General features: G+C 47.8%; 1 protein-coding gene across 1 annotated transcript in view; it reads right to left on the bottom strand.

Annotated features, from left to right (window-relative positions):
- The window catches only part of ESAM (endothelial cell adhesion molecule), a 144,087-nt gene that overhangs the window by 40,628 nt on the left and 76,679 nt on the right, over nt 1-26,780 (bottom strand). The window contains 2 exon segments of the mRNA XM_073657376.1: nt 16,893-17,103; nt 26,419-26,576. Of these exon segments, the coding sequence (XP_073513477.1) occupies nt 16,893-17,103; nt 26,419-26,576 (369 nt within the window).

Raw genomic sequence — 26,780 nt, 5'->3', positions numbered from 1 at the left:
TAGTATTATGGGGGACCTGTGTCCGGTAGTATTATGGGGGACCTGTGGCCAGTAGTATTATGGGGGACAAGTGGCCTGAAGTATTATGGGGGCCCTGTGGCTGGTAGTATTATGGGGGACCTGTGGCCTGAAGCATTATGGGGGCCCTGTGGCCGGTAGTATTATGGGGGCCCTGTGGCCTGAAGTATTATGGGGGCCCTGTGGCTGGTAGTATTATGGGGGACCTGTGGCCTGAAGCATTATGGGGGCCCTGTGGCTGGTAGTATTATGGGTGCCCTGTGTCTGGTAGTATTATGGGGGACCAATGGCTGGTATTATTATGGGGGCCCTGTGGCCGGTATTATTATGGGGGATCTATGGCTGGTATTATTATGGGGGCCCTGTGGCCGGTAGTATTATGGGCGACCTGTTTCTGGTAGTATTATGGGGGCCCTGTGGCCGGTAGTATCATGGGGGACATGTGGTCGGTTGCATTATGGGGGCCCTGTGGCTGGAAGTATTATGGGGGCCCTGTGGCTGGGAGTATTATGGGGGACCTGTGGCCGGCAGTATTATGGGGGCCCTGTGGCTGGTAGTATTATGGGAGCCCTGTGGCTGGTAGTATAATGGGGGCCCTGTGGCTGGTAGTATTATGGGGGCCCTGTGGCCGGTATTATTATGTGGACCTGTGGTCAGTAGTATTATGGGGGACCTGTGGCCTGAAGTATTATGGGGGCCCTGTGGCTGGTAGTATTATGGGGGACCTGTGGCCAGTAGTATTATGGGGGATCTGTGGCCTGAAGTATTATGGGGGCCCTGTGGCCGGTAGTATTATGGGGCCCTGTGTCTGGTAGTATTATGGGGGACCAATGGCTGGTATTATTATGGGGGCCCTGTGGCCGGTAGTATTATGGGCGACCTGTTTCTGGTTGTATTATGGGGGACCTGTGGCCGGTAGTATTATGGGGGACCTGTGGCCGGTAGTATTATGGGGGACCTGTGGCCGGTAGTATTATGGGGGACCTGTGGCAGGTAGTATTATGGGGGCCCTGTGGCCGGTAGTATTATGGGGACCTGTGGCCGGTAGTATTATGGGGGCCATGTAGCCGGTGTTAGTATGGGGGCCCTGTGGCTGGTAGTATTATGGGGGACCTGTGGCCGGTAGTATTATGGAGGACCTGTGGCCGGTAGTATTATGGGGGACCTGTGGCCGGTCATAAAATGGGGGCCCTGTGGCCGGTAGTATCATGGGGGCCCTGTGGCAAGTAGTATTATGGGGGCCCTGTGGCCGGTAGTATTATGGGGGCCCTGTAGCCGGTAGTATTATGGGGGCCCTGTGGCCGGTAGTATTATGGGGGCCCTGTGGCCGGTAGTATTATGGGGGACCTGTGGCCGGTAGTATTATAGGGGACCTGTGTCCGGTAGTATTATGGGGGCCCTGTGGCTGGTAGTATTATGGGGGACCTGTGTCCGGTAGTATTATGGGGGACCTGTGACCGGTGATAATATGGGGGCCCTGTGGCCGGTATTATTATGGGGGACCTGTGGACAGTAGTATTATGGGGGACCTGTGGCCAGTAGTATTATGGGTGCCCTGTGGCCCGTATTATTATGGGGTCCCTGTGGCCGGTAGTATTATGGGGGACCTGTGACCGGTGATAATATGGGGGCCCTGTGGCCGGTATTATTATGGGGGACCTGTGGACAGTAGTATTATGGGGGACCTGTGGCCGGTAGTATTATGGGGGCCCTGTGGCTGGTAGTATTATGGGGGACCTGTGGCCAGTAGTATTATGGGGGCCCTGTGGCCGGTATTATTATGGGGGCCCTGTGGCCGGTAGTATTATGGGGGACCTGTGACCGGTGATAATATGGGGGCCCTGTGGCCGGTATTATTATGGGGGACCTGTGGCCGGTAGTATTATGGGGGACCTGTGGCCAGTAGTATTATGGGGGACCTGTGGCCTGAAGTATTATGGGGGCCCTGTGGCTGGTAGTATTATGGGGGACCTGTGGCCTAAAGCATTATGGGGGCCCTGTGGCCGGTAGTATTATGGGGGCCCTGTGGCCTGAAGTATTATGGGGGCCCTGTAGCTGGTAGTATTATGGGGGACCTGTGGCCTGAAGCATTATGGGGGCCCTGTGGCTGGTAGTATTATGGGGGCCCTGTGTCTGGTAGTATTAGAGGGGACCAATGCCTGGTATTATTATGGGGGCCCTATGGCCGGTAGTATTATGGGGGACCTATGGCCGGTAGTATTATGGGCGACCTGTTTCTGGTAGTATTATGGGGGCCCTGTGGCCGGTAGTATAATGGGGGCCCTGTGGCCGGTAGTATTATGGGGGACCTGTGTCCGGTAGTATTATGGGGACCTGTGGCCAGTAGTATTATGGGGGCCCTGTGGCCGGTATTATTATGGGGGCCCTGTGGCCGGTAGTATTATGGGGGACCTGTGACCGGTGATAATATGGGGGCACTGTGGCAGGTATTATTATGGGGGACCTGTGGACAGTAGTATTATGGGGAACCTGTGGCCGGTAGTATTATGGGGGACCTGTGTCCGGTAGTATTATGGGGGACCTGTGGCCAGTAGTATTATGGGGGACAAGTGGCCTGAAGTATTATGGGGGCCCTGTGGCTGGTAGTATTATGGGGGACCTGTGGCCTGAAGCATTATGGGGGCCCTGTGGCCGGTAGTATTATGGGGGCCCTGTGGCCTGAAGTATTATGGGGGCCCTGTGGCTGGTAGTATTATGGGGGACCTGTGGCCTGAAGCATTATGGGGGCCCTGTGGCTGGTAGTATTATGGGTGCCCTGTGTCTGGTAGTATTATGGGGGACCAATGGCTGGTATTATTATGGGGGCCCTGTGGCCGGTATTATTATGGGGGATCTATGGCTGGTATTATTATGGGGGCCCTGTGGCCGGTAGTATTATGGGCGACCTGTTTCTGGTAGTATTATGGGGGCCCTGTGGCCGGTAGTATCATGGGGGACATGTGGTCGGTTGCATTATGGGGGCCCTGTGGCTGGAAGTATTATGGGGGCCCTGTGGCTGGGAGTATTATGGGGGACCTGTGGCCGGCAGTATTATGGGGGCCCTGTGGCTGGTAGTATTATGGGAGCCCTGTGGCTGGTAGTATAATGGGGGCCCTGTGGCTGGTAGTATTATGGGGGCCCTGTGGCCGGTATTATTATGTGGACCTGTGGTCAGTAGTATTATGGGGGACCTGTGGCCTGAAGTATTATGGGGGCCCTGTGGCTGGTAGTATTATGGGGGACCTGTGGCCAGTAGTATTATGGGGGATCTGTGGCCTGAAGTATTATGGGGGCCCTGTGGCCGGTAGTATTATGGGGCCCTGTGTCTGGTAGTATTATGGGGGACCAATGGCTGGTATTATTATGGGGGCCCTGTGGCCGGTAGTATTATGGGCGACCTGTTTCTGGTTGTATTATGGGGGACCTGTGGCCGGTAGTATTATGGGCGACCTGTTTCTGGTTGTATTATGAGGGCCCTGTGGCCGGTAGTATCATGGGGGACCTGTGGCCGGTAGTATTATGGGGGCCCTGTGGCCGGTAGTATTATGGGGGCCCTGTGGCTGGTAATATTATGGGGGCCCTGTGGCTGGTAATATTATGGGGGCCCTGTGGCTGGTAATATTATGGGGGCCCTGTGGCCGGTAATATTATGGGGGCCCTGTGGCTGGAAGTATTATGGGGGCCCTGTGGCTGGTAGTATTATGGGGGCCCTGTGGCTGGTAGTATTATGGGGGCCCTGTGGCCGGTAGTATTATGGGGGCCCTGTGGCCGGTAGTGTTATGGGAGCCCTGTGGCTGGTAATATTATGGGGCCCTGTTGCCGGTAGTATTATGGGGGCCCTGTGGCTGGTAATATTATGGGGGCCCTGTGGCTGGTAGTATTATGGGGGCCCTGTGGCCAGTAATATTATGGGGGACCTGTAGCTGGTAGTATTATGGGGGCCCTGTGGCCGGTAGTATTATGGGGGACCTGTGGCCGGTAGTATTATGGGGGCCTTGTGGCTGGTAGTATTATGGGGGCCCTGTGACCGGTAGTATTATGGGGGCCCTGTGACCGGTAGTATTATGGGGGCCCTGTGGCCGGTAATATTATGGGGGCCCTGTGGCCGGTAGTATTATGGGGGCCTTTTGGCTGGTAGTATTATGGGGGCCTTGTGGCTGGTAGTATTATGGGGGCCCTGTGTCTGGTAGTATTATGGGGGTCCTGTGGCTGGTAGTATTATGGGGGCCCTGTGGCCGGTAATATTATGGGGGCCCTGTGGCCGGTAGTATTATGGGGGCCTTGTGGCTGGTAGTATTATGGGGGCCCTGTGGCCGGTAGTATTATGGGGGCCCTGTGGCCGGTAGTATTATGGGGCCCTGTGGCCGGTATTATTATGGAGGACCTGAGGCCAGTAGTATTATGGGGGACCTGTGGCCGGTAGTATTATGGGGGCCCTGTGGCCGGTAGTATTATAGGGGACCTCTGGCCGGTAGTATTATAGGGGACCTGTGGCCAGTAGTATTATGGGGTCCCTGTGGCCGGTAATATTATGGGGGCCCTGTGGCCGGTAGTATTATGGGGGCCCTGTGTCCAGTAATATTATGGGGGCCCTGTGGCCGGTAGTATTATGGGGGCCCTGTGGCCGGTAATATTATGGGGGCACTGTGACCAGTAAAATTATGGGGGCCCTGTGGCAGGTAGCATTATGGGGCCCTGTGGAAGGTAGTATTATGGGGGCCCTGTGGCCGGTATTATTATGGGGGACCTGTGGCCGGTAGTATTATGGGGGCCCTGTGGCCGGTAGTATTATGGGGGCCTTGTGGCTGGTAGTATTATGGGGGACCTGTGGCCGGTATTATTATGGGGGACCTGTGGCCGGTAGTATTATGGGGGCCCTGTGGCCGGTAGTATTATGGGGGACCTGTGGCTGGTAGCATTATGGGGGCCCTGTTGCCGGTAGTATTATGGGGGCCCTGTGGCCGGTAATATTATGGGGGCCCTGTGGCCAGTAAAATTATGGGGGCCCTGTGGCAGGTAGCATTATGGGGCCCTGTGGAAGGTAGTATTATGGGGGCCATGTGGCCGGTATTATTATGGGGGCCCTGTGGCCAGTATTATTATGGGGGACCTGTGGCCGGTAGTATTATGGGGGACCTGTGGCCGGTAGTATTATGGGGGACCTGTGGCCGGCAGTATTATGGGGGAACTGTGGCCGGTTGTATCATAGGGAACCTGTGGCCGGAAGTATTATGGGGGCCTTGTGGCCGGTAGCATTAGGGGGGCCTTGAGGCTGGTAGTACTATGGGGGACCTGTGGCAGGTAGTATTATGGGGGACCTGTGGCCGGTAGTATTATGGGGGACCTGTGGCTGGTAGTATTATGGGGGAACTGTGGCCGGTTGTATCATAGGGAACCTGTGGCCGGAAGTATTATGGGGGCCTTGTGGCCGGTAGCATTATGGGGGCCTTGAGGCCGGTAGTACTATGGGGGACCTGTGGCAGGTAGTATTATGGGGGACTTGTGGCCGGTATTATTATGGGGGCCCTGTGGCCGGTATTATTATGGGGGACCTGTGGCCGGTAGTATTATGGGGTCCCTGTGGCTGGTATTATTATGGAGGACCTGTGGCCGGTAGTATTATGGGGTCCCTGTGGCTGGTAATATTATGGGCGACCTGTGGCTGGTAGTATTATGGGGTCCCTGTGGCTGGTAGTATTATAGGGGACCTGTGGCCGGTAATATTATGGGGGCCCTGTGGCCGGTAATATTAAGGGGGCCCTGTGGCAGGTAGTATTATGGGGGACCTGTAGCCAGTAGAATTATCGGGGCCCTGTGGCCGGTAATATTATGGGGGCCCTGTGACCGGTAGTATTATGGGGGCCCTGTGACCGGTAATATTATGGGGGCCCTGTGGCCGGTAGTATTATGAGGGACCTGTAGCCGGTAGTATTATGGGGGCCCTGTGGCCGGTAGTATTATCGGGGCCCTGTGGCCGGTAATATTATGGGGGCCCTGTGACCGGTAGTATTATGGGGGCCCTGTGACCGGTAATATTATGGGGGCCCTGTGGCCGGTAGTATTATGAGGGACCAGTAGCCGGTAGTATTATGGGGGCCCTGTGGCCGGTAGTATTATCGGGGCCCTGTGGCCGGTAATATTATGGGCGACCTGTGGCTGGTAGTATTATGGGGGCCCTGTAGCCGGTAGCATTATGGAGGCCCTGTGGCCGATAGAATTATGGGGGCCCTGTGGCTGGTAGTATTATGGGGGACCTGTGGCCAGTATAATTATGGGGGCCCTGTGACCGGTTGCATTATGGGGGCCCTGTGGCCGGTAGTATTATAGGGGACCTGTGGCCGGTAGCATTATGGGGGCCCTGTGACCGGTAGTATTATGGGGCCCTGTGGCCGGTAGTATTATGGGGGACCTGTGGCTGGTAGTATTATGGGGGACCTGTGGCTGGTAGTATTATGGGGGCCCTGTGGCTGGTAGCATTATGGGGGCCCTGTGGATGGTAGTATTATGGGGGCCCTGTGGCCGGTAGAATTATGGGGGCCCTGTGGCTGGTAGTATTATGGGGGCCCTGTGGCCGGTAGTATTATGGGGGACCTGTGGCCGGTATTATTATGGGGGACCTGTGGCTGGTAGAATTATGAGGGACCTGTGGCCGGTAGTATTATGGGGGACGTGTGGCTGGTAGCATTATGGGGGGCCCTTTCGCTGGTAGTATTATGGGGGCCCTGTGGCAGGTCGCATTATGGGGCCCTGTGGAAGGTAGTATTATGGGGGCCATGTGGCCGGTAATATTATGGGGGCCCTGTGACCGGTAGTATTATGGGGACCCTGTGACCGGTAATATTATGGGGGCCCTGTGGCTGGTAGTATTATGAGGGACCTGTAGCCGGTAGTATTATGGGGGACCTGTAGCCGGTAGTATTATCGGGGCCCTGTGGCCGGTAATATTATGGGCGACCTGTGGCTGGTAGTATTATGGGGGCCCTGTAGCCGGTAGCATTATGGAGGCCCTGTGGCCGATAGAATTATGGGGGCCCTGTGGCTGGTTGTATTATGGGGGACCTGTGGCCAGTATAATTATGGGGGCCCTGTGACCGGTTGCATTATGGGGGCCCTGTGGCCGGTAGTATTATAGGGGACCTGTGGCCGGTAGCATTATGGGGGCCCTGTGACCGGTAGTATTATGGGGCCCTGTGGCCGGTAGTATTATGGGGGACCTGTGGCTGGTAGTATTATGGGGGACCTGTGGCTGGTAGTATTATGTGGGCCCTGTGGCTGGTAGCATTATGGGGGCCCTGTGGATGGTAGTATTATGGGGGCCCTGTGGCCGGTAGAATTATGGGGGCCCTGTGGCTGGTAGTATTATGGGGGCCCTGTGGCCGGTAGTATTATGGGGGACCTGTGGCCGGTATTATTATGGGGGACCTGTGGCTGGTAGAATTATGAGGGACCTGTGGCCGGTAGTATTATGGGGGACCTGTGGCTGGTAGCATTATGGGGGGCCCTTTGGCTGGTAGTATTATGGGGGCCCTGTGGCAGGTCGCATTATGGGGCCCTGTGGAAGGTAGTATTATGGGGGCCATGTGGCCGGTAATATTATGGGGGCCCTGTGGTCGGTATTATTATGGGGGACCTGTGGCCGGTAGTATTATGGGGGACCTGTGGCCGGTAGTATTATGGGGGAACTGTGGCCAGTAGTATTATAGGGAACCTGTGGCCGGTAGTATTATGGGGGCCTTGTGGCCGGTAACATTATGGGGACCCTGTGGCCGGTAGCATTATGGGGGCCTTGAGGCCGGTAGTATTATGGGGGCCGTGTGGCGGGTAGCATTATGGGGGCCTTGAGGCCGGTAGTATTATGGGGGCCCTGTGGCCGGTAGCATTATAAGGACCCTGTGGCCGGTAGCATTATGGAGGACCTGTGGCCGGTAGTATTATGGGGTCCCTGTGGCAGATAGTATTTTGGGGGACCTGTGGCGGGAAAGATTATGGGGGCCCTGTGGCCGGTAGAATTATGGGGGCCCTGTGGCTGGTAGTATTATGGGGGCCCTGTGGCCCGTAGTATTATGGAGGCCCTGTGACCGGTAGTATTATGGGGCCCTGTGGCCGGTAGTATTATGGGGGACCTGTGGCTGGTAGTATTATGGGGGCCCTGTGGCTGGTAGCATTATGGGGTCCAGTGGCTGGTAGTATTATGGGGGCCCTGTGGCCGGTAGAATTATGGGGGACCTGTGGCCGGTAGTATTATGGGGGACCTGTGGCCGGTAGTATTATGGGGGCCCTTTGGCTGGTAGTATTATGGGGGCCCTGTGGCTGGTAGTATTATGGGGGCCCTGTGGCCGGTAGTATTATGGGGGACCTGTGGCTGGTAGTATTAAGGGGGCCCTGTGGCCGGTAGTATTAAGGGGGCCCTGTGTCCGGTAGTATTATGGGGGCCCTGTGGCTGGTAGTATTAAGGGGGCCCTGTGGCCGGTAGTATTATGGGGGACCTGTGGCTGGTAGTATTAAGGGGGCCCTGTGGCCGGTAGTATTAAGGGGGCCCTGTGTCCGGTAGTATTATGGGGGACCTGTGGCTGGTAGTATTAAGGGGGCCCTGTGGCCGGTAGTATTAAGGGGGCCCTGTGTCCGGTAGTATTATGGGGGCCCTGTGGCCGGTAGTATTATGGGCCACCTGTTTCTGGTAGTATTATGGGGGACGGGTGGCCGGAAGTATCATGGGGGACCTGTGGCCGGTTGCATTATGGGGGCCCTGTGGCCGGAAGTATTATGGGGGCCCTGTGGCATGCAGTATTATGGGGCCCTGAGGCTGGTAGTATTATGGGGGACCTGTGGCCGGTTGCATTATGGGGGCCCTGTGGCAGGAAGTATTATGGTGGAAATGGAGCCGGTAGAATTATGGGGGCCCTATGACAGGTAGTATTATGGGGCCCTGTGGCTGGTAGTATTATGGGGTACCTGTGGCCGGTAGTATTATGGGGGCCCAGTGGTCGGTAGTATTATGGGGGACCTGTGGCCAATGATAGTATGGGGGCCTTGTGGCTGGTAGTATTATGGGGGCCCTGTGGCTGGTAATATTATGGGGGCCATGTGGCTGGTAGTATTATGGGGGACCTGTGGGCGGTAGTATTATGGGGGACCTGTAGCCGGTAGTATTATGGGGGCTCTGTGGCCGGTAGTATGATGGGGGCCCAGTGGCAGGTAGTATTATGGGGTACCTGTGGCCGGTAGTATTATGGGGGCCCTGTGGCTGGTAGTATTATGGGGGCACAGTGGTCGGTAGTATTATGGGGGACCTGTGGCCAATGATAGTATGGGGGCCTTGTGGCTGGTAGTATTATGGGGGCCCTGTGGCTGGTAATATTATGGGGGCCCTGTGGCTGGTAGTATTATGGGGGACCTGTGGGCGGTAGTATTATGGGGGACCTGTAGCCGGTAGTATTATGGGGGCTCTGTGGCCGGTAGTATTATGGGGGCCCAGTGGCAGGTAGTATTATGGGGTACCTGTGGCCGGTAGTATTATGGGGGCCCTGTGGCTGGTAGTATTATGGGGTACCTGTGGCCGGTAGTATTATGGGGGCACAGTGGTCGGTAGTATTATGGGGGACCTGTGGCCAATGATAGTATGGGGGCCTTGTGGATGGTAGTATTATGGGGGCCCTGTGGCTGGTAATATTATGGGGGCCCTGTGGCTGGTAGTATTATGGGGGACCTGTGGGCGGTAGTATTATGGGGGACCTGTAGCCGGTAGTATTATGGGGGCTCTGTGGCCGGTAGTATTATGGGGGCCCAGTGGCAGGTAGTATTATGGGGTACCTGTGGCCGGTAGTATTATGGGGGCCCTGTGGCTGGTAGTATTATGGGGTACCTGTGGCCGGTAGTATTATGGGGGCACAGTGGTCGGTAGTATTATGGGGGACCTGTGGCCAATGATAGTATGGGGGCCTTGTGGCTGGTAGTATTATGGGGGCCCTGTGGCTGGTAATATTATGGGGGCCCTGTGGCTGGTAGTATTATGGGGGACCTGTGGGCGGTAGTATTATGGGGGACCTGTAGCCGGTAGTATTATGGGGGCTCTGTGGCCGGTAGTATTATGGGGGACCTGTGGCCGGTAGTATTATTGGGGCCTTGTGGCTGGTAGTATTATGGGGGCCCTGTGACCGGTAGTATTATGGGGGCCCTGTGACCGGTAGTATTATGGGGGACCTGTAGCCGGTAGTATTATGGGGGACCTGAGGACAGTAGTATTATGGGGGACCTGTGGCCGGTAGAATTATGGGGGCCCTGTGGCCGGTAGTATTATGGGGGACCTGTGGCCGGCAGTATTATGGGGGCCCTGTTGCCGGTAGTATCATAGGGAACCTGTGGCCGGAAGTATTATGGGGGCCTTGTGGCCGGTAGCATTAGGGGGGCCTTGAGGCCGATAGTATTATGGGGGACATGTGGCAGGTAGTATTATGGGGGCCCCGTGGCTGGTAATATTATGGGCGACCTGTGGCTGGTAGTATTATGGGGGCCCTGTGGCCGGTAGCATTATGGAGGACCTGTGGCCGGTAATATTATGGGGGCCCTGTGGCTGGTAGTATTATGGGCGACCTGTGGCTGGTAGTATTATGGGGGCCCTGTGGCCGGTAGCATTATGGAGGCCCTGTGGCCGATAGAATTATGGGGGCCCTGTGGCTGGTAGTATTATGGGGGACCCGTGGCCAGTATAATTATGGGGGCCCTGTGACCGGTTGCATTATGGGGGCCCTGTGGCCGGTAGTATTATAGGGGACCTGTGACCGGTAGTATTATGGGGCCCTGTGGCCGGTAGTATTATGGGGCACCTGTGGCTGGTAGTATTATGGGGGACCTGTGGCTGGTAGTATTATGGGGGCCCTGTGGCCGGTAGCATTATTGTGGCCCTGTGGATGGTAGTATTATGGGGGCCCTGTGGCCGGTAGAATTATGGGGGCCCTGTGGCTGGTAGTATTATGGGGGCCCTGTGGCAGGTAGTATTATGGGGGACCTGTGGCCGGCAGAATTATGAGGGACCTGTGGCCGGTAGTATTTTGTGGGCCGGGTGGCCGGTAGAATTATGGGGGACCTGTGGCCGGTAGTATTATGGGGGACCTGTGGCTGGTAGCATTATGGGGGGTCCTTTGGCTGGTAGTATTATGGGGCCCTGTGGAAGGTAGTATTATGGGGGCCATGTGGCCGGTATTATTATGGGGGCCCTGTGGTCGGTATTATTATGGGGGACCTGTGGCCGGTAGTATTATGGCGGACCTGTGGCCGGTAGTATTATGGGGGAACTGTGGCCAGTAGTATTATAGGGAACCTGTGGCCGGTAGTATTATGGGGGCCTTGTGGCCGGTAGTATTATGGGGGAACTGTGGCCAGTAGTATCATAGGGAACCTGTGGCCGGAAGTATTATGGGGGCCTTGTGGCCGGTAGCATTATGGGAACCCAGTGGCCTGTAGCATTATGGGGGCCTTGAGGCCGGTCGCATTATGGGGACTCTGTGGCTGGTAGCATTATGGGGCCTTGAGGCCGGTAGTATTATGGGGGCCCTGTGGCTGGTAGTATTATGGGGGCCTTGTGGCCGGTAGTATTATGGGGGACCTGTGGCCGGTAGTATTATGGGGGATCTGTGGCCAGTAGTATCATAGGGAACCTGTGGCCGGAAGTATTATGGGGGCCTTGTGGCTGGTAGCATTATGGGGACCCAGTGGCCGGTAGCATTATGGGGGCCTTGAGGCCGGTAGCATTATGGGGACTCTGTGGCCGGTAGCATTATGGGGGCCTTGAGGCCGGTAGTATTATGGGGGCCCTGTGGCTGGTAGTATTATGGGGGCCTTGTGGCCGGTAGCATTATGGAGGACCTGTGGCGGGTAGTATTATGGGATCCCTGTGGCAGATAGTATTATGGGGGACCTGTGGCCGGTAGTATTATGAGGGACCTGTGGCCGGAAACATTATGGGGGCCCTGTGGCCGGTAGAATTATGGGGGCCCTGTGGCTGGTAGTATTATGGGGGACCTGTGGTCAGTATAATTATGGGGGCCCTGTGGCCGGTTGCATTATGGGGGCCCTGTGGCCGGTAGTATTATAGGGGACCTGTGGCCGGTAGCATTATGGGGGCCCTGTGACCGGTAGTATTATGGGGCCCTGTGGCCGGTAATATTATGGGGGACCTGTGGCTGGTAGTATTATGGGGGCCCTGTGGCCGGTAGAATTATGGGGGACCTGTGGCCGGTAGTATTATGGGGGACCTGTGGCCGGTAGCATTATGGGGGGCCCTTTGGCTGGTAGTATTATGGGGGCCCTGTGGCTGGTAGTATTATGGGGGCCCTGTGGCCGGTAGTATTATGGGGGACATGTGGCTGGTAGTATTATGGGGGCCCTGTGGCCGGTAGTATTAAGGGGGCCCTGTGGCCGGTAGTATTATGGGGCCCTGTCTCCGGTAGTATTATGGGGGACCTGTGGCCGGTAGTATTATGGGCGACCTGTTTCTGGTAGTATTATGGGGGACGTGTGGCCGGCAGTATCATGGGGGCCTGTGGCCGGTTGCATTATGGGGGCCCTATGGCAGGAAGTATTATGGGGGCCCTGTGGCATGTAGTATTATGGGGCCCTGTGGCTGGTAGTATTATGGGGGAACTGTGGCCGGTTGCATTATGGGGGCCTTGTGGCAGGAAGTATTATGGGGCCCTGTGGCTGGTAGTATTATGGGGAACCTGTGGCCGGTAGAATTATGGGGGCCCTGTGACAGGTAGTATTATGGGGCCCTGTGGCTGGTAGTATTATGGGGGACCTGTGGCCGGTAGTATTATGGGGGCCCAGTGGCCGGTAGTATTATAGGGGACCTTTGGCCAATGATAGTATGGGGGCCTTGTGGCTGGTAGTATTATGGGGGCCCTGTGGCTGGTAGTATTATGGGGTACCTGTGGCCGGTAGTATTATGGGGCCCTGTGGCTGGTAGTATTATGGGGTACCTGTGGCCGGTAGTATTATGGGGCCCTGTGGCTGGTAGTATTATGGGGTACCTGTGGCCGGTAGTATTATGGGGGCCCAGTGGCCGGTAGTATTATGGGGGACCTGTGGCCAATGATAGTATGGGGGCCTTGTGGCTGGTACTATTATGGGGGCCCTGTGGCTGGTAATATTATGGGGGCCCTGTGGCTGGTAGTATTATGGGGGACCTGTGGCCGGTAGTATTATGGGGGACCTGCAGCCGGTAGTATTATGGGGGCCCTGTGGCCGGTAGTATTATGGGGGACCTGTGGCCGGTAGTATTATGGGGGCCTTGTGGCTGGTAGTATTATGGGGGCCCTGTGACCGGTAGTATTATGGGGGCCCTGTGACCGGTAGTATTATGGAGGACCTGTAGCCGGTAGTATTATGGGGGACCTGAGGACAGTAGTATTATGGGGGACCTGTGGCCGGTAGAATTATGGGGGCCCTGTGGCCGGTAGTATTATGGGGGCCGTGTGGCCGGTAGTATTATGGGGGCCCTGTGGCTGGTAAAATAATGGGGGCCCTGTGGCCAGTAAAATTATGGGGGCCCTGTGGCAGGTAGCATTATGGGGCCCTCTGGAAGGTAGTATTATGGGTCCCTGTGGCCGGTATTATTATGGAGGACCTGAGGCCGGTAGTATTATGGGGGACCTGTGGCCGGTAGTATTATGGGGGCCCTGTGGCCGGTAGTATTATAGGGGACCTGTGGCCGGTAGTATTATAGGGGACCTGTGTCCGGTAGTATTATGGGGGCCCTGTGGCCGGTAAAATAATGGGGGCCCTGTGGCAGGTAACATTATGGGGCCCTGTGGAAGGTAGTATTATGGAGGCCCTGTGGCCGGTATTATTATGGGGGACCTGAGGCCGGTAGTATTATGGGGGAACTGTGGCCGGTAGTATTATGGGGGTCCTGTGGCCGGTAGTATTATAGGGGACCTGTGGCCGGTAATATTATGGGGACCTTTAGCCGTTAGTATTATGGGGGCCCTGTGGCCGGTAGTATTATAGGGGAACTGTGGCCGGTAGTATCATAGGGGACCTGTAGCCGGTAGTATTATGGGGGCCCTGTGGCCGGTAGTATTATGGGGGACCTGTGGCCGGTAGTATTATGGGGGCCTTGTGGCTGGTAGTATTATAGGGGCCCTGTGACCGGTAGTATTATGGGGGCCCTGTGAGCGGTAGTATTATGGGGGACCTGTAGCCGGTAGTATTATGGGGGACCTGATGACAGTAGTATTATGGGGGACCTGTGGCCGGTAGAATTATGGGGGCCCTGTGGCCGGTAGTAATATGGTGGACCTGTGGCCGGCAGTATTATGGGGGCCCTGTGGCCGGTAAAATAATGGGGGCCCTGTGGCCAGTAAATTATGGGGGACCTGTGGCAGGTAGCATTATGGGGCCCTGTGGAAGGTAGTATTATGGGGGCCCTGTGGCCGGTATTATTATGGGGGACCTGAGGCCGGTAGTATTATGGGGGACCTGAGGCCGGTAGTATTATGGGGGACCTGTGGCCGGTAGTATTATGGGGGCCCTGTGGCCGATAGTATCATAGGGGACCTGTAGCCGGTAGTATTATGGGGGCCCTGTGGACGGTAATATTATGGGGGCCGTGTGGCCCTTAGTATTATGGGGGCCCTGTGTCCGGTAATATTTTGGGGGCCCTGTGGCCGGTAGTATTATGGGGGCCCTGTGGCCGGTAGTATTATGGGGGACCTGAGGCCGGTAGTATTATGGGGGACCTGTGGCCGATAGTATCATAGGGGACCTGTAGCCGGTAGTATTATGGGGGCCCTGTGGACGGTAATATTATGGGGGCCGTGTGGCCCTTAGTATTATGGGGGCCCTGTGTCCGGTAATATTTTGGGGGCCCTGTGGCCGGTAGTATTATGGGGGCCCTGTGGCCGGTAATATTATGGGGGCCCTGTGGCCAGTAAAATTATGGGGGCCCTGTGGCAGGTAGCATTATGGGGCCCTGTGGAAGGTAGTATTATGGGGACCCTGTGGCCGGTAGTATTATGGGGGCCCTGTGGCCGGTAGTATTATAGGGGACCTGTGGCCGGTAGTATCATAGGGAACCTGTGGCCGGTAGTATTATGGGGGCCCTGTGGCCGGTAATATTATGGGGACCCTGAGGGCAGTAAAATTATGGGGGCCCTGTGGCAGGTAGCATTATGGGGCCCTGTGGAAGGTAGTATTTTGGGGGCCCTGTGGCCGACAACATTATGGGTGCCCTTTGGCCAATAAAATTATGGGGGCCCTGTGGCCGGTAGTATTATGGGGCCCTGTGGCCGGTATTATTATGGGGGACCTGTGGCCGATTGTATTATAGGGGCCCTGTGGCCGGTAGTATTATGGGGGCCTTGTGGCTGGTAGTATTATGGGGGACCTGTGGCCGGTATTATTATGGCGGACCTGTGGCCGGTAGTATTATGGGGGACCTGTGGCCGGTAGTATTATAGGGGACCTGTGGCCGGTAGTATCATAGGGGACCTGTGGCCGGTAGTATTATGGGGGACCTGTGGCCGGTAGTATTATGGGGGCTCTGTGGCCGGTAGTATTATAGGGGACCTGTGGCCGGTAGTATCATAGGGGACCTGTGGCCGGTAGTATTATGGGGGCCCTGTGGTCGGTAATATTATGGGGGCCCTGTGGCCAGTAAAATTATGGGGGCCCTGTGGCAGGTAGCATTATGGGGCTCTGTGGAAGGTAGTATTATGGGGGCCATGTGGCCGGTAATATTATGGGTGCCCTGAGGCCAGTAAAATTATGGGGGCCCTGTGGCAGGTAGCATTATGGGGGACCTGTGGCCTGTAGTATTATGGGGGCCTTGTGGCCGGTAGCATTATGGGGACCCTGTGGCTGGTAGCATTATGGGGGCCCTGAGGCCGGTAGTATTATGGGGGACCTGTGGCAGGTAGTATTATGGGGGCCTTGTGGCCGGTAGCATTATAGGGGCCCTGTGGCCGGTAGCATTATGGAGGACCTGTGGCCGGTAGTATTATGGGGTCCCTGTGGCAGGTAGTATTATAGGGGACCTGTGGCCGGTAGTATTATGGGGTCCCTGTGGCAGGTAGTATTATAGGGGATCTGTGGCCTGTAGTATTATGGGGGACCTGTGGCCGGTAGTATTATGGGGTCCCTGTGGCAGGTAGTATTATAGGGGACCTGTGGCTGGTAGTATTATGGGGCCCTGTGGCCGGTATTATTATGGGGGACCTGTGGCCGGTATTATTATGGGGGCCCTGTGGCCTGTAGTATTATGGGGGCTCTGTGGCCGGTGATAGTATGGGGGTCCTGTGGCCGGTAGTATTATGGGGGCCCTGTGACCGGTAGTATTATGGGGGCCCTGTGGCAGGTAGTATTATGGGGGACCTGTGGCTGGTAGTATTATGGGGGCTCTGTGGCCGGTGATAGTATGGGGGACCTGTGGCCGGTAGTATTATGGGGGCCCTGTGGTTGGTAGCATTATGGGGCCCTGTGGTCGGTAGTATTATGGGAGCCGGGTGGCTTGTAGTATTATGGGGGCACTGTGGCCAGTAATGTTATATAGGGTTTCTCTATAACACTATCACTTCTGAGTATAATGTTAGGTGCGGGGATTCTGTAGTTTTGGGTGGAGTTGCATTATTTCCTATTGCACAATAAATTCTAAGAATAACCTTGGTTCTTGTGTTCTGTGCCCCCACCTCACCCCGGCTGCACCCACTGCCGCCCCCCGTGTATTAATCCATTTATTGCTGCATTGTCTGATGATAATGATTTTTGCAGATCGTTCCTCCCTCCACACAAATCACATTCTGAGCTGCCCGTATTGTACATTAATAATAGCAGGACATTCCTGCAGACTATCCCGACCCCACACAATTTCCCGCACTCACCCAGGATGGACACATCAATCACCCCGATGTTACTGCTGCCCACAGTCTGATCGTTGCGCACATTCACATAGCAGCGATATTGTCCGGAGTCTGAAGCCTGAGTCTTATTAATGACAATCGAGATGTTCCTTGATGGCATCTTGTACACAAAATTTAACCGACCCCTAAAACCCTCCGCAATGTCAGCCTCTCCATCCATATACCTCAGGATCTGCAAATGTGAGAGTGGTTATATTCTTGTACATAGGGGCAGTATTATAGTAGTTATATTCTTGTACATAGGAGCAGTATTATAGTAATTATATTCTTGTACATAGGGGCAGTATTATAGTAGTTATATTCCTGTACATAGGAGCAGTATTATAGTAGTTATATTCCTGTACATAGGAGCAGTATTATAGTAGTTATATTCTTGTACATAGGAGCAGTATTATAGTAGTTATATTCTTGTACATAGGAGCTGTATTATAGTAGTTATATTCTTGTACATAGGGGCAGTATTATAGTAGCTATGTTCTTGTACATAGGGGGCAGTATTATAGTAGCTATATTCTTGTACATAGGGGCAGTATTATAGTAGTTATATTCTTGTACATAGGGAGCAATATTATAGTAGCTATATTCTTGTACATAGGGAGCAGTATTATGGTAGTTATATTCTTGTACATAGGGAGCAGTAATATAGTAGTTATATTCTTGTACATAGGGGCAGTATTATAGTAGTTATATTCTTGTACATAGGAGCAGTATTATAGTAGTTATATTCTTGTACATAGGAGCAGTATTATATTAGTTATATTCTGTACATAGGAGGCAGTATTATAGTAGTTATATTCCTGTACATAGGAGCAGTATTATAGTAGTTATATTCTTGTACATAGGAGCAGTATTATAGTAGTTATATTCTTGTACATAGGAGCAGTATTATAGTAGTTATATTCTTGTACATAGGAGTATTATAGTAGTTATATTCTTGTACTTAGGAGCTGTATTATAGTAGTTATATTCTTGTACATAGGGGCAGTATTATAGTAGCTATGCTCTTGTACATAGGGGGCAGTATTATAGTAGCTATATTCTTGTACATAGGGGCAGTATTATAGTAGTTATATTCTTGTACATAGGGAGCAATATTATAGTAGCTATATTCTTGTACATAGGAGCAGAATTATAGTAGTTATATTCTTGTACATAGGGAGCAGTAATATAGTAGTTATATTCTTGTACATAGGGGCAGTATTATAGTAGTTATATTCTTGTACATAGGAGCAGTATTATAGTAGTTATATTCTTGTACATAGGAGCAGTATTATATTAGTTATATTCTGTACATAGGAGGCAGTATTATAGTAGTTATATTCCTGTACATAGGAGCAGTATTATAGTAGTTATATTCCTGTACATAGGAGCAGTATTATAGTAGTTATATTCTTGTACATAGGAGCAGTATTATAGTAGTTATATTCTTGTACATAGGAGCAGTATTATAGTAGTTATATTCTTGTACATAGGAGCAGTATTATAGTAGTTATATTCTTGTACATAGGAGCTGTATTATAGTAGTTATATTCTTGTACATAGGGGCAGTATTATAGTAGCTATGTTCTTGTACATAGGGGGCAGTATTATAGTAGCTATATTCTTGTACATAGGGGCAGTATTATAGTAGTTATATTCTTGTACATAGGGAGCAATATTATAGTAGCTATATTCTTGTACATAGGAGCAGAATTATAGTAGTTATATTCTTGTACATAGGGAGCAGTAATATAGTAGTTATATTCTTGTACATAGGGGCAGTATTATAGTAGTTATATTCTTGTACATAGGGGCAGTATTATAGTAGTTATATTCTTGTACATAGGGGGCAGTATTATAGTTGTTATATTCTTGTACATAGGAGCAGTATTATAGTAGTTATATTCTTGTACATAGGGAGCAGTATTATAGTAGTTATATTCTTGTACATAGGAGCAGTATTATAGTAGTTATATTCTTGTACATAGGAGCAGTATTATAGTAGTTATATTCTTGTACATAGGGGCAGTATTATAGTAGTTATATTCTTGTACATATGAGCAGTATTATAGTAGTTATATTCTTGTACATAGGGAGCAGTATTACAGTAGTTATATTCTTGTACATAGGGGCAGTATTATAGTAGTTATATTCTTGTACATAGGAGCAGTATTACAGTAGTTATATTCTTGTACATAGGGGCAGTATTATAGTAGTTATATTCTTGTACATAGGGGGCAGTATTATAGTGGTTATATTCTTGTACATAGGGAGCAGTATTATAGTGGTTATATTCTTGTACATAGGGGCAGTATTATAGTAGTTATATTCTTGTACATAGGGGCAGTATTATAGTAGTTATATTCTTGTACATAGGGAGCAGTATTATAGTAGTTATATTCTTGTACATAGGGAGCAGTATTATAGTGGTTATATTCTTGTACATAGGGGCAGTATTATAGTAGTTATAATCTTGTACATAGGGGCAGTATTATAGTAGTTATATTCTTGTACATATGAGCAGTATTATAGTAGTTATATTCTTGTACATAGGGAGCAGTATTATAGTAGTTATATTCTTGTACATAGGGGGCAGTATTATAGTAGTTTTATTCTTGTACATAGGGAGCAGTATTATAGTAGTTATATTCTTGTACATAGGGGACAGTATTATAGTAGTTATATTCTTGTACATAGGGGACAGTATTATAGTAGTTTTATTCTTGTACATAGGGAGCAGTATTATAGTAGTTATATTCTTGTACATAGGGGGCAGTATTATAGTAGTTATATTCTTGTACATAGGGGGCAGTATTATAGTAGTTATATTCTTGTACATAGTGAGCAGTATTATAGTAGTTATATTCTTGTACATAGGGGGCAGTATTATAGTAGTTTTATTCTTGTACATAGGGAGCAGTATTATAGTAGTTATATTGTTGTACATAGGGGACAGTATTATAGTAGTTATATTCTTGTACATAGGGGACAGTATTATAGTAGTTATATTCTTGTACATAGGAGCAGTATTATAGTAGTTATATTCTTGTACATAGGGGGCAGTATTATAGTGGTTATATTCTTGTACATAGGGAGCAGTATTATAGTGGTTATATTCTTGTACATAGGGGCAGTATTATAGTAGTTATATTCTTGTACATAGGGAGCAGTATTATAGTGGTTATATTCTTGTACATAGGGGCAGTATTATAGTAGTTATAATCTTGTACATAGGGGCAGTATTATAGTAGTTATATTCTTGTACATATGAGCAGTATTATAGTAGTTATATTCTTGTACATAGGGAGCAGTATTATAGTAGTTATATTCTTGTACATAGGGAGCAGTATTATAGTAGTTTTATTCTTGTACATAGGGAGCGGTATTATAGTAGTTATATTCTTGTACATAGGGGACAGTATTATAGTAGTTATATTCTTGTACATAGGAGCAGTATCATAGTAGTTTTATTCTTGTACATAGGGAGCAGTATTATAGTAGTTATATTCTTGTACATAGGGAGCAGTATTATAGTAGTTATATTCTTGTACATAGGAGCAGTATTATAGTAGTTTTATTCTTGTACATAGGGGCAGTATTATAGTAGTTATATTCTTGTACATAGGGGGTAGTATTATAGTAGTTATATTCTTGTACATAGGGGGCAGTATTATAGTAGTTATATTCTTGTACATAGGAGCAGTATTATAGTAGTTTTATTCTTGTACATAGGGAGCAGTATTATAGTAGTTATATTCTTGTATATAGGGGCAGTATTATAGTAGTTATATTCTTGTACATAGGAGCAGTATTATAGTTGTTATATTCTTGTACATAGGAGCAGTATTATAGTAGTTATATTCTTGTACATAGGGGGTAGTATTATAGTAGTTATATTCTTGTACATAGGAGCAGTATTATAGTAGTTATATTCTTGTACATAGGGGGTAGTATTATAGTAGTTATATTCTTGTACATAGGAGCAATATTATAGTAGTTATATTCTTGTACATAGGAGCAGTATTACAGTAGTTACAGTGCCTACAAGTAGTATTCAACCCCCTGCAGATTTAGCTGGTTGACACATGCGGAATTAACTTGGCATTGTGACATTTGTACTGTAGATCAGCCTGGAAGTGGGAAATGCACTGCAGCAAATATTGTTTTTGTTTTTTTTTTTGTTGATTTTTAAAACGTTAAAAGTTAATTCAGAGTGTCATTTATTATTCAACCCCTCAAACCACAAGAATTCTGTTTGGTCCCCCTAAAGTATTAAGAAGTAGTTCAGGCACCAAGAATAATGAGCTTCACATGTGTGGATTAAAGATCTCTTTTGCCAGCCTTTTCTGACTATTTAAGACCCTCCCCAAACTTGTGAACAGCACTCAGACATGGTCAACATGGGAAAGACAAAGGAGCATTCCAAGGCCATCAGAGACAAGATCGTGGAGGGTCACAAGGCTGGCAAGGGGTACAAAACCCTTTCCAAGGAGTTGGGCCTACCTGTCTCCACTGTTGGGAACATCATCCGTAAGTGGAAGGCTTATGGAACTACTGTTAGCCTTCCACAGCCTGGACAGCCTTTGAAAGTGTCCTCCCGTGCCGAGGCCAGGCTTGTCCGAAGAGTCAAGGCTAACCCAAGGACAACAAGGAAGGAGCTCCGGGAAGATCTCATGGCAGTGGGGACATTGGTTTCAGTCAATACCATAAGTAACGTACTCCACCGCAATGGTCTCCGTTCCAGACGAGCCCGTAAGGTACCTTTACTTTCAAAGCGTCATGTCAAGGCTCATCTACAGTTTGCTCATGATCACTTGGAGGACTCTGAGACAGACTGGTTCAAGGTTCTATGGTCTGATGAGACCAAGATCGAGATCTTTGGTGCCAACCACACACGTGACGTTTGGAGACTGGATGGCACTGCATACGACCCCAAGAATACCATCCCTACAGTCAAGCATGGTGGTGGCAGCATCATGCTGTGGGGCTGTTTCTCAGCCAAGGGGCCTGGCCATCTGGTCCGCATCCATGGGAAGATGGATAGCACGGCCTACCTGGAGATTTTGGCCAAGAACCTCCGCTCCTCCGTCAAGGATCTTAAGATGGGTCGTAATTTCATCTTCCAACAAGACAACGACCCAAAGCACACAGCCAAGAAAACCAAAGCCTGGTTCAAGAGGGAAAAAGTCAAGGTGTTGGAGTGGCCTAGTCAGTCTCCTGACCTTAACCCAATTGAAAACTTGTGGAAGGAGCTCAAGAATAAAGTCCACATGAGACACCCAAAGAACCTAGATAACTTGGAGAAGATCTGCATGGAGGAGTGGGCCAAGATAACTCCACAGACCTGTGCCGGCCTGATCAGGTCTTATAAAAGACGATTATTAGCTGTAATTGCAAACAAGGGTTATTCCACAAAATATTAAACATAGGGGTTGTATAATAATTGACCCACACTTTTATGTTTAAAATTTAATAAAATTCAACTGAGCAACATAACTTTTTGGTTTATAAGATTTATGCTTCTGTTCATAAAACCTACTCTCGTTTGCAGTTTGAAGGCTCTAACTTATTTGCATCTTATCAAACCAGCTAAATCTGCAGGGGGTTGAATACTACTTGTAGGCACTGTATATTCTTGTATATAGGGGCAGTATTATAGTAGTTATATTCTTGTACATGGGAGCAGTATTATAGTAGTTATACTCTTGTACATAGGAGCAGTATTATAGTAGTTATATTCTTGTATATAGGAGCAGTATTATAGTAGTTATATTCTTGTACATAGGAGCTGTATTATAGTAGTTATATTCTTGTACATAGGGGCGGTATTATAGTAGCTATGTTCTTGTACATAGGGGGCAGTATTATAGTAGCTATATTCTTGTACATAGGGGCAGTATTATAGTAGTTATATTCTTGTACATAGGGAGCAATATTACAGAAGCTATATTCTTGTACATAGGAGCAGAATTATAGTAGTTATATTCTTGTACATAGGGAGCAGTAATATAGTAGTTATATTCTTGTACATAGGGGCAGTATTATAGTAGTTATATTCTTGTACATAGGGGCAGTATTATAGTAGTTATATTCTTGTACATAGGGGGCAGTATTATAGTTGTTATATTCTTGTACATAGGAGCAGTATTATAGTAGTTATATTCTTGTACATAGGGAGCAGTATTATAGTAGTTATATTCTTGTACATAGGAGCAGTATTATAGTAGTTATATTCTTGTACATAGGAGCAGTATTATAGTAGTTATATTCTTGTACATAGGAGCAGTATTACAGTAGTTATATTCTTGTACATAGGAGCAGTATTACAGTAGTTATATTCTTGTACATAGGGGCAGTATTATAGTAGTTATATTCTTGTACATAGGAGCAGTATTACAGTAGTTATATTCTTGTACATAGGGGCAGTATTATAGTAGTTATATTCTTGTACATAGGGAGCAGTATTATAGTAGTTATATTCTTGTACATAGGAGCAGTATTATAGTAGTTATATTCTTGTACATAGGAGCAGTATTATACTAGTTATATTCTTGTACATAGGAGCAGTATTATAGTAGTTATATTCTTGTACATAGGAGCAGTATTATAGTAGTTATATTCTTGTACATAGGAGCAGTATTACAGTAGTTATATTCTTGTACATAGGGGCAGTATTATAGTAGTTATATTCTTGTACATAGGAGCAGTATTACAGTAGTTATATTCTTGTACATAGGGGCAGTATTATAGTAGTTATATTCTTGTACATAGGAGCAGTATTACAGTAGTTATATTCTTGTACATAGGGGCAGTATTATAGTAGTTATATTCTTGTACATGGGAGCAGTATTATAGTAGTTATACTCTTGTACATAGGAGCAGTATTATAGTAGTTATATTCTTGTATATAGGAGCAGTATTATAGTAGTTATATTCTTGTACATAGGAGCAGTATTATAGTAGTTATATTCTTGTACATAGGGGCAGTATTATATTAGTTATATTCTTGTACATAGGAGCAGTATTATAGTAGTTATACTCTTGTACATAGGAGCAGTATTATAGTAGTTATATTCTTGTATATAGGAGCAGTATTATAGTAGTTATATTCTTGTACATAGGAGCAGTATTATAGTAGTTATATTCTTGTACATAGGGGCAGTATTATATTAGTTATATTCTTGTACATAGGAGCAGTATTATAGTAGTTATATTCTTGTACATAGGAGCAGTATTACAGTAGTTATATTCTTGTACATAGGGAGCAGTATTATAGTAGTTATATTCTTGTACATAAGAAGCAGTATTATAGTGGTTATATTCTTGTACATAGGGAGCAGTATTATAGTGGTTATATTCTTGTACATAGGGGGCAGTATTATAGTAGCTATATTCTTGTACATAGGGAGCAGTATTATAGTAGTTATATTCTTGTACATAGGGGCAGTATTATAGTAGTTATATTCTTGTACATAGGGGGCAGTATTATAGCGGTTATATTCTTGTACATAGGGGCAGTATTATAGTAGTTATATTCTTGTACATAGGGGGCAGTATTATAGTAGTTAAATTCTTGTACATAGGGGCAGTATTATAGTAGTTATATTCTTGTACATAGGGGGCAGTATTATAGTAGTTATATTCTTGTACATAGGGGGCAGTATTATAGTAGTTATATTCTTGTACATAGGGGCAGTATTATAGTAGTTATATTCTTGTACATAGGGGGCAGTATTATAGTAGCTATATTCTTGTACATAGGAGCAGTATTATAGTAGTTATATTCTTGTACATAGGAGCAGTATTATAGTAGTTATATTCTTGTACATAGGGGGCAGTATTATAGTGGTTATATTCTTGTACATAGGGAGCAGTATTATAGTGGTTATATTCTTGTACATAGGGGCAGTATTATAGTAGTTATATTCTTGTACATAGGGGCAGTATTATAGTAGTTATATTCTTGGACATAGGAGCAGTATTATAGTAGTTATATTCTTGTACATAAGAGCAGTATTATAGTAGTTATATTCTTGTACATAGGAAGCAGTATTATAGTAGTTATATTCTTGTACATAGGGAGCAGTATTATAGTAGTTATATTCTTGTACATAGGAGCAGTATTATAGTAGTTATATTCTTGTACATAGGGGGCAGTATTATAGTAGTTATATTCTTGTACATAGGAGCAGTATTATAGTGGTTATATTCTTGTACATAGGGAGCAGTATTATAGTGGTTACATTCTTGTAACCAGGGGCAGTAGTATAGTAGTTATATTCTTGTACATAGGGGCAGTATTATAGTAGTTATATTCTTGTACATAGGGAGCAGTATTATAGTAGTTATATTCTTGTACATAGGGAGCAGTATTATAGTGGTTATATTCTTGTACATAGGGGGCAGTATTATAGTAGTTATATTCTTGTACATAGGAGCAGTATTATAGTGGTTATATTCTTGTACATAGGGGGCAGTATTATAGTAGCTATATTCTTGTACATAGGAGCAGTATTATAGTAGTTATATTCTTGTACATAGGAGCAGTATTATAGTAGTTATATTCTTGTACATAGGGGGCAGTATTATAGTGGTTATATTCTTGTACATAGGGAGCAGTATTATAGTGGTTATATTCTTGTACATAGGGGCAGTATTATAGTAGTTATATTCTTGTACATAGGGGCAGTATTATAGTAGTTATATTCTTGGACATAGGAGCAGTATTATAGTAGTTATATTCTTGTACATAAGAGCAGTATTATAGTAGTTATATTCTTGTACATAGGAAGCAGTATTATAGTAGTTATATTCTTGTACATAGGGAGCAGTATTATAGTAGTTATATTCTTGTACATAGGAGCAGTATTATAGTAGTTATATTCTTGTACATAGGGGGCAGTATTATAGTAGTTATATTCTTGTACATAGGAGCAGTATTATAGTGGTTATATTCTTGTACATAGGGAGCAGTATTATAGTGGTTACATTCTTGTAACCAGGGGCAGTAGTATAGTAGTTATATTCTTGTACATAGGGGCAGTATTATAGTAGTTATATTCTTGTACATAGGGAGCAGTATTATAGTAGTTATATTCTTGTAAATAGGGAGCAGTATTATAGTGGTTATATTCTTGTACATAGGGGCAGTATTATAGTAGTTATATTCTTGTACATAGGGGCAGTATTATAGTAGTTATATTCTTGTACATAGGAGCAGTATTATAGTAGTTATATTCTTGTACATAGGGAGCAGTATTATAGTAGTTATATTCTTGTACATAGGAGCAGTATTATAGTAGTTATATTCTTGTACATAGGAGCAGTATTATAGTAGTTATATTCTTGTACATAGGGAGCAGTATTATAGTAGTTATATTCTTGTACATAAGAGCAGTATTATAGTAGTTATATTCTTGTACATAGGGGCAGTATTGTAGTAGTTATATTCTTCTACATAGGGGGCAGTAGAGCGTTCTGTTGCACTATTATCTCCATGACACTATACCTGCGTTTGCTCCTCCTGCGCTCGCTGAATGTACCAGGTGATATACGGTTTTTCATCTGAGCTGCTTGAATACCAGACGGGGAGTGTGACATTTTGACCTTCTATTACTGTCATTAATTTCTGTTCCACGTGAACTTCCAGCAGCGCCAGAGAGACTTCTGTGCAGAGAGAATTATTTCTGTTACTGATCAGTGTGAAAAATAATTTACTGTAATAAGAAGAGTAACAGAAAAGTAAGAAATCTGTATGTGGGGGTAACAGACTTTATAAATATTACCTAATCACATTATTAATTACCCTCTTTTGTTCAATATGTTTATCCTGAAGCCTCCGCTTCCTAATGGGCTCAACCTAAAGAAAGT

The sequence above is a fragment of the Phyllobates terribilis genome, unplaced genomic scaffold (genome assembly GCF_046119375.1).
Source record: "Phyllobates terribilis strain yellow unplaced genomic scaffold, ASM4611937v1 Scaffold_12__6_contigs__length_324123572, whole genome shotgun sequence".
Taxonomy (NCBI): Eukaryota; Metazoa; Chordata; class Amphibia; order Anura; family Dendrobatidae; genus Phyllobates; species Phyllobates terribilis.
This window is presented reverse-complemented; position numbering and strand designations above follow the sequence as displayed.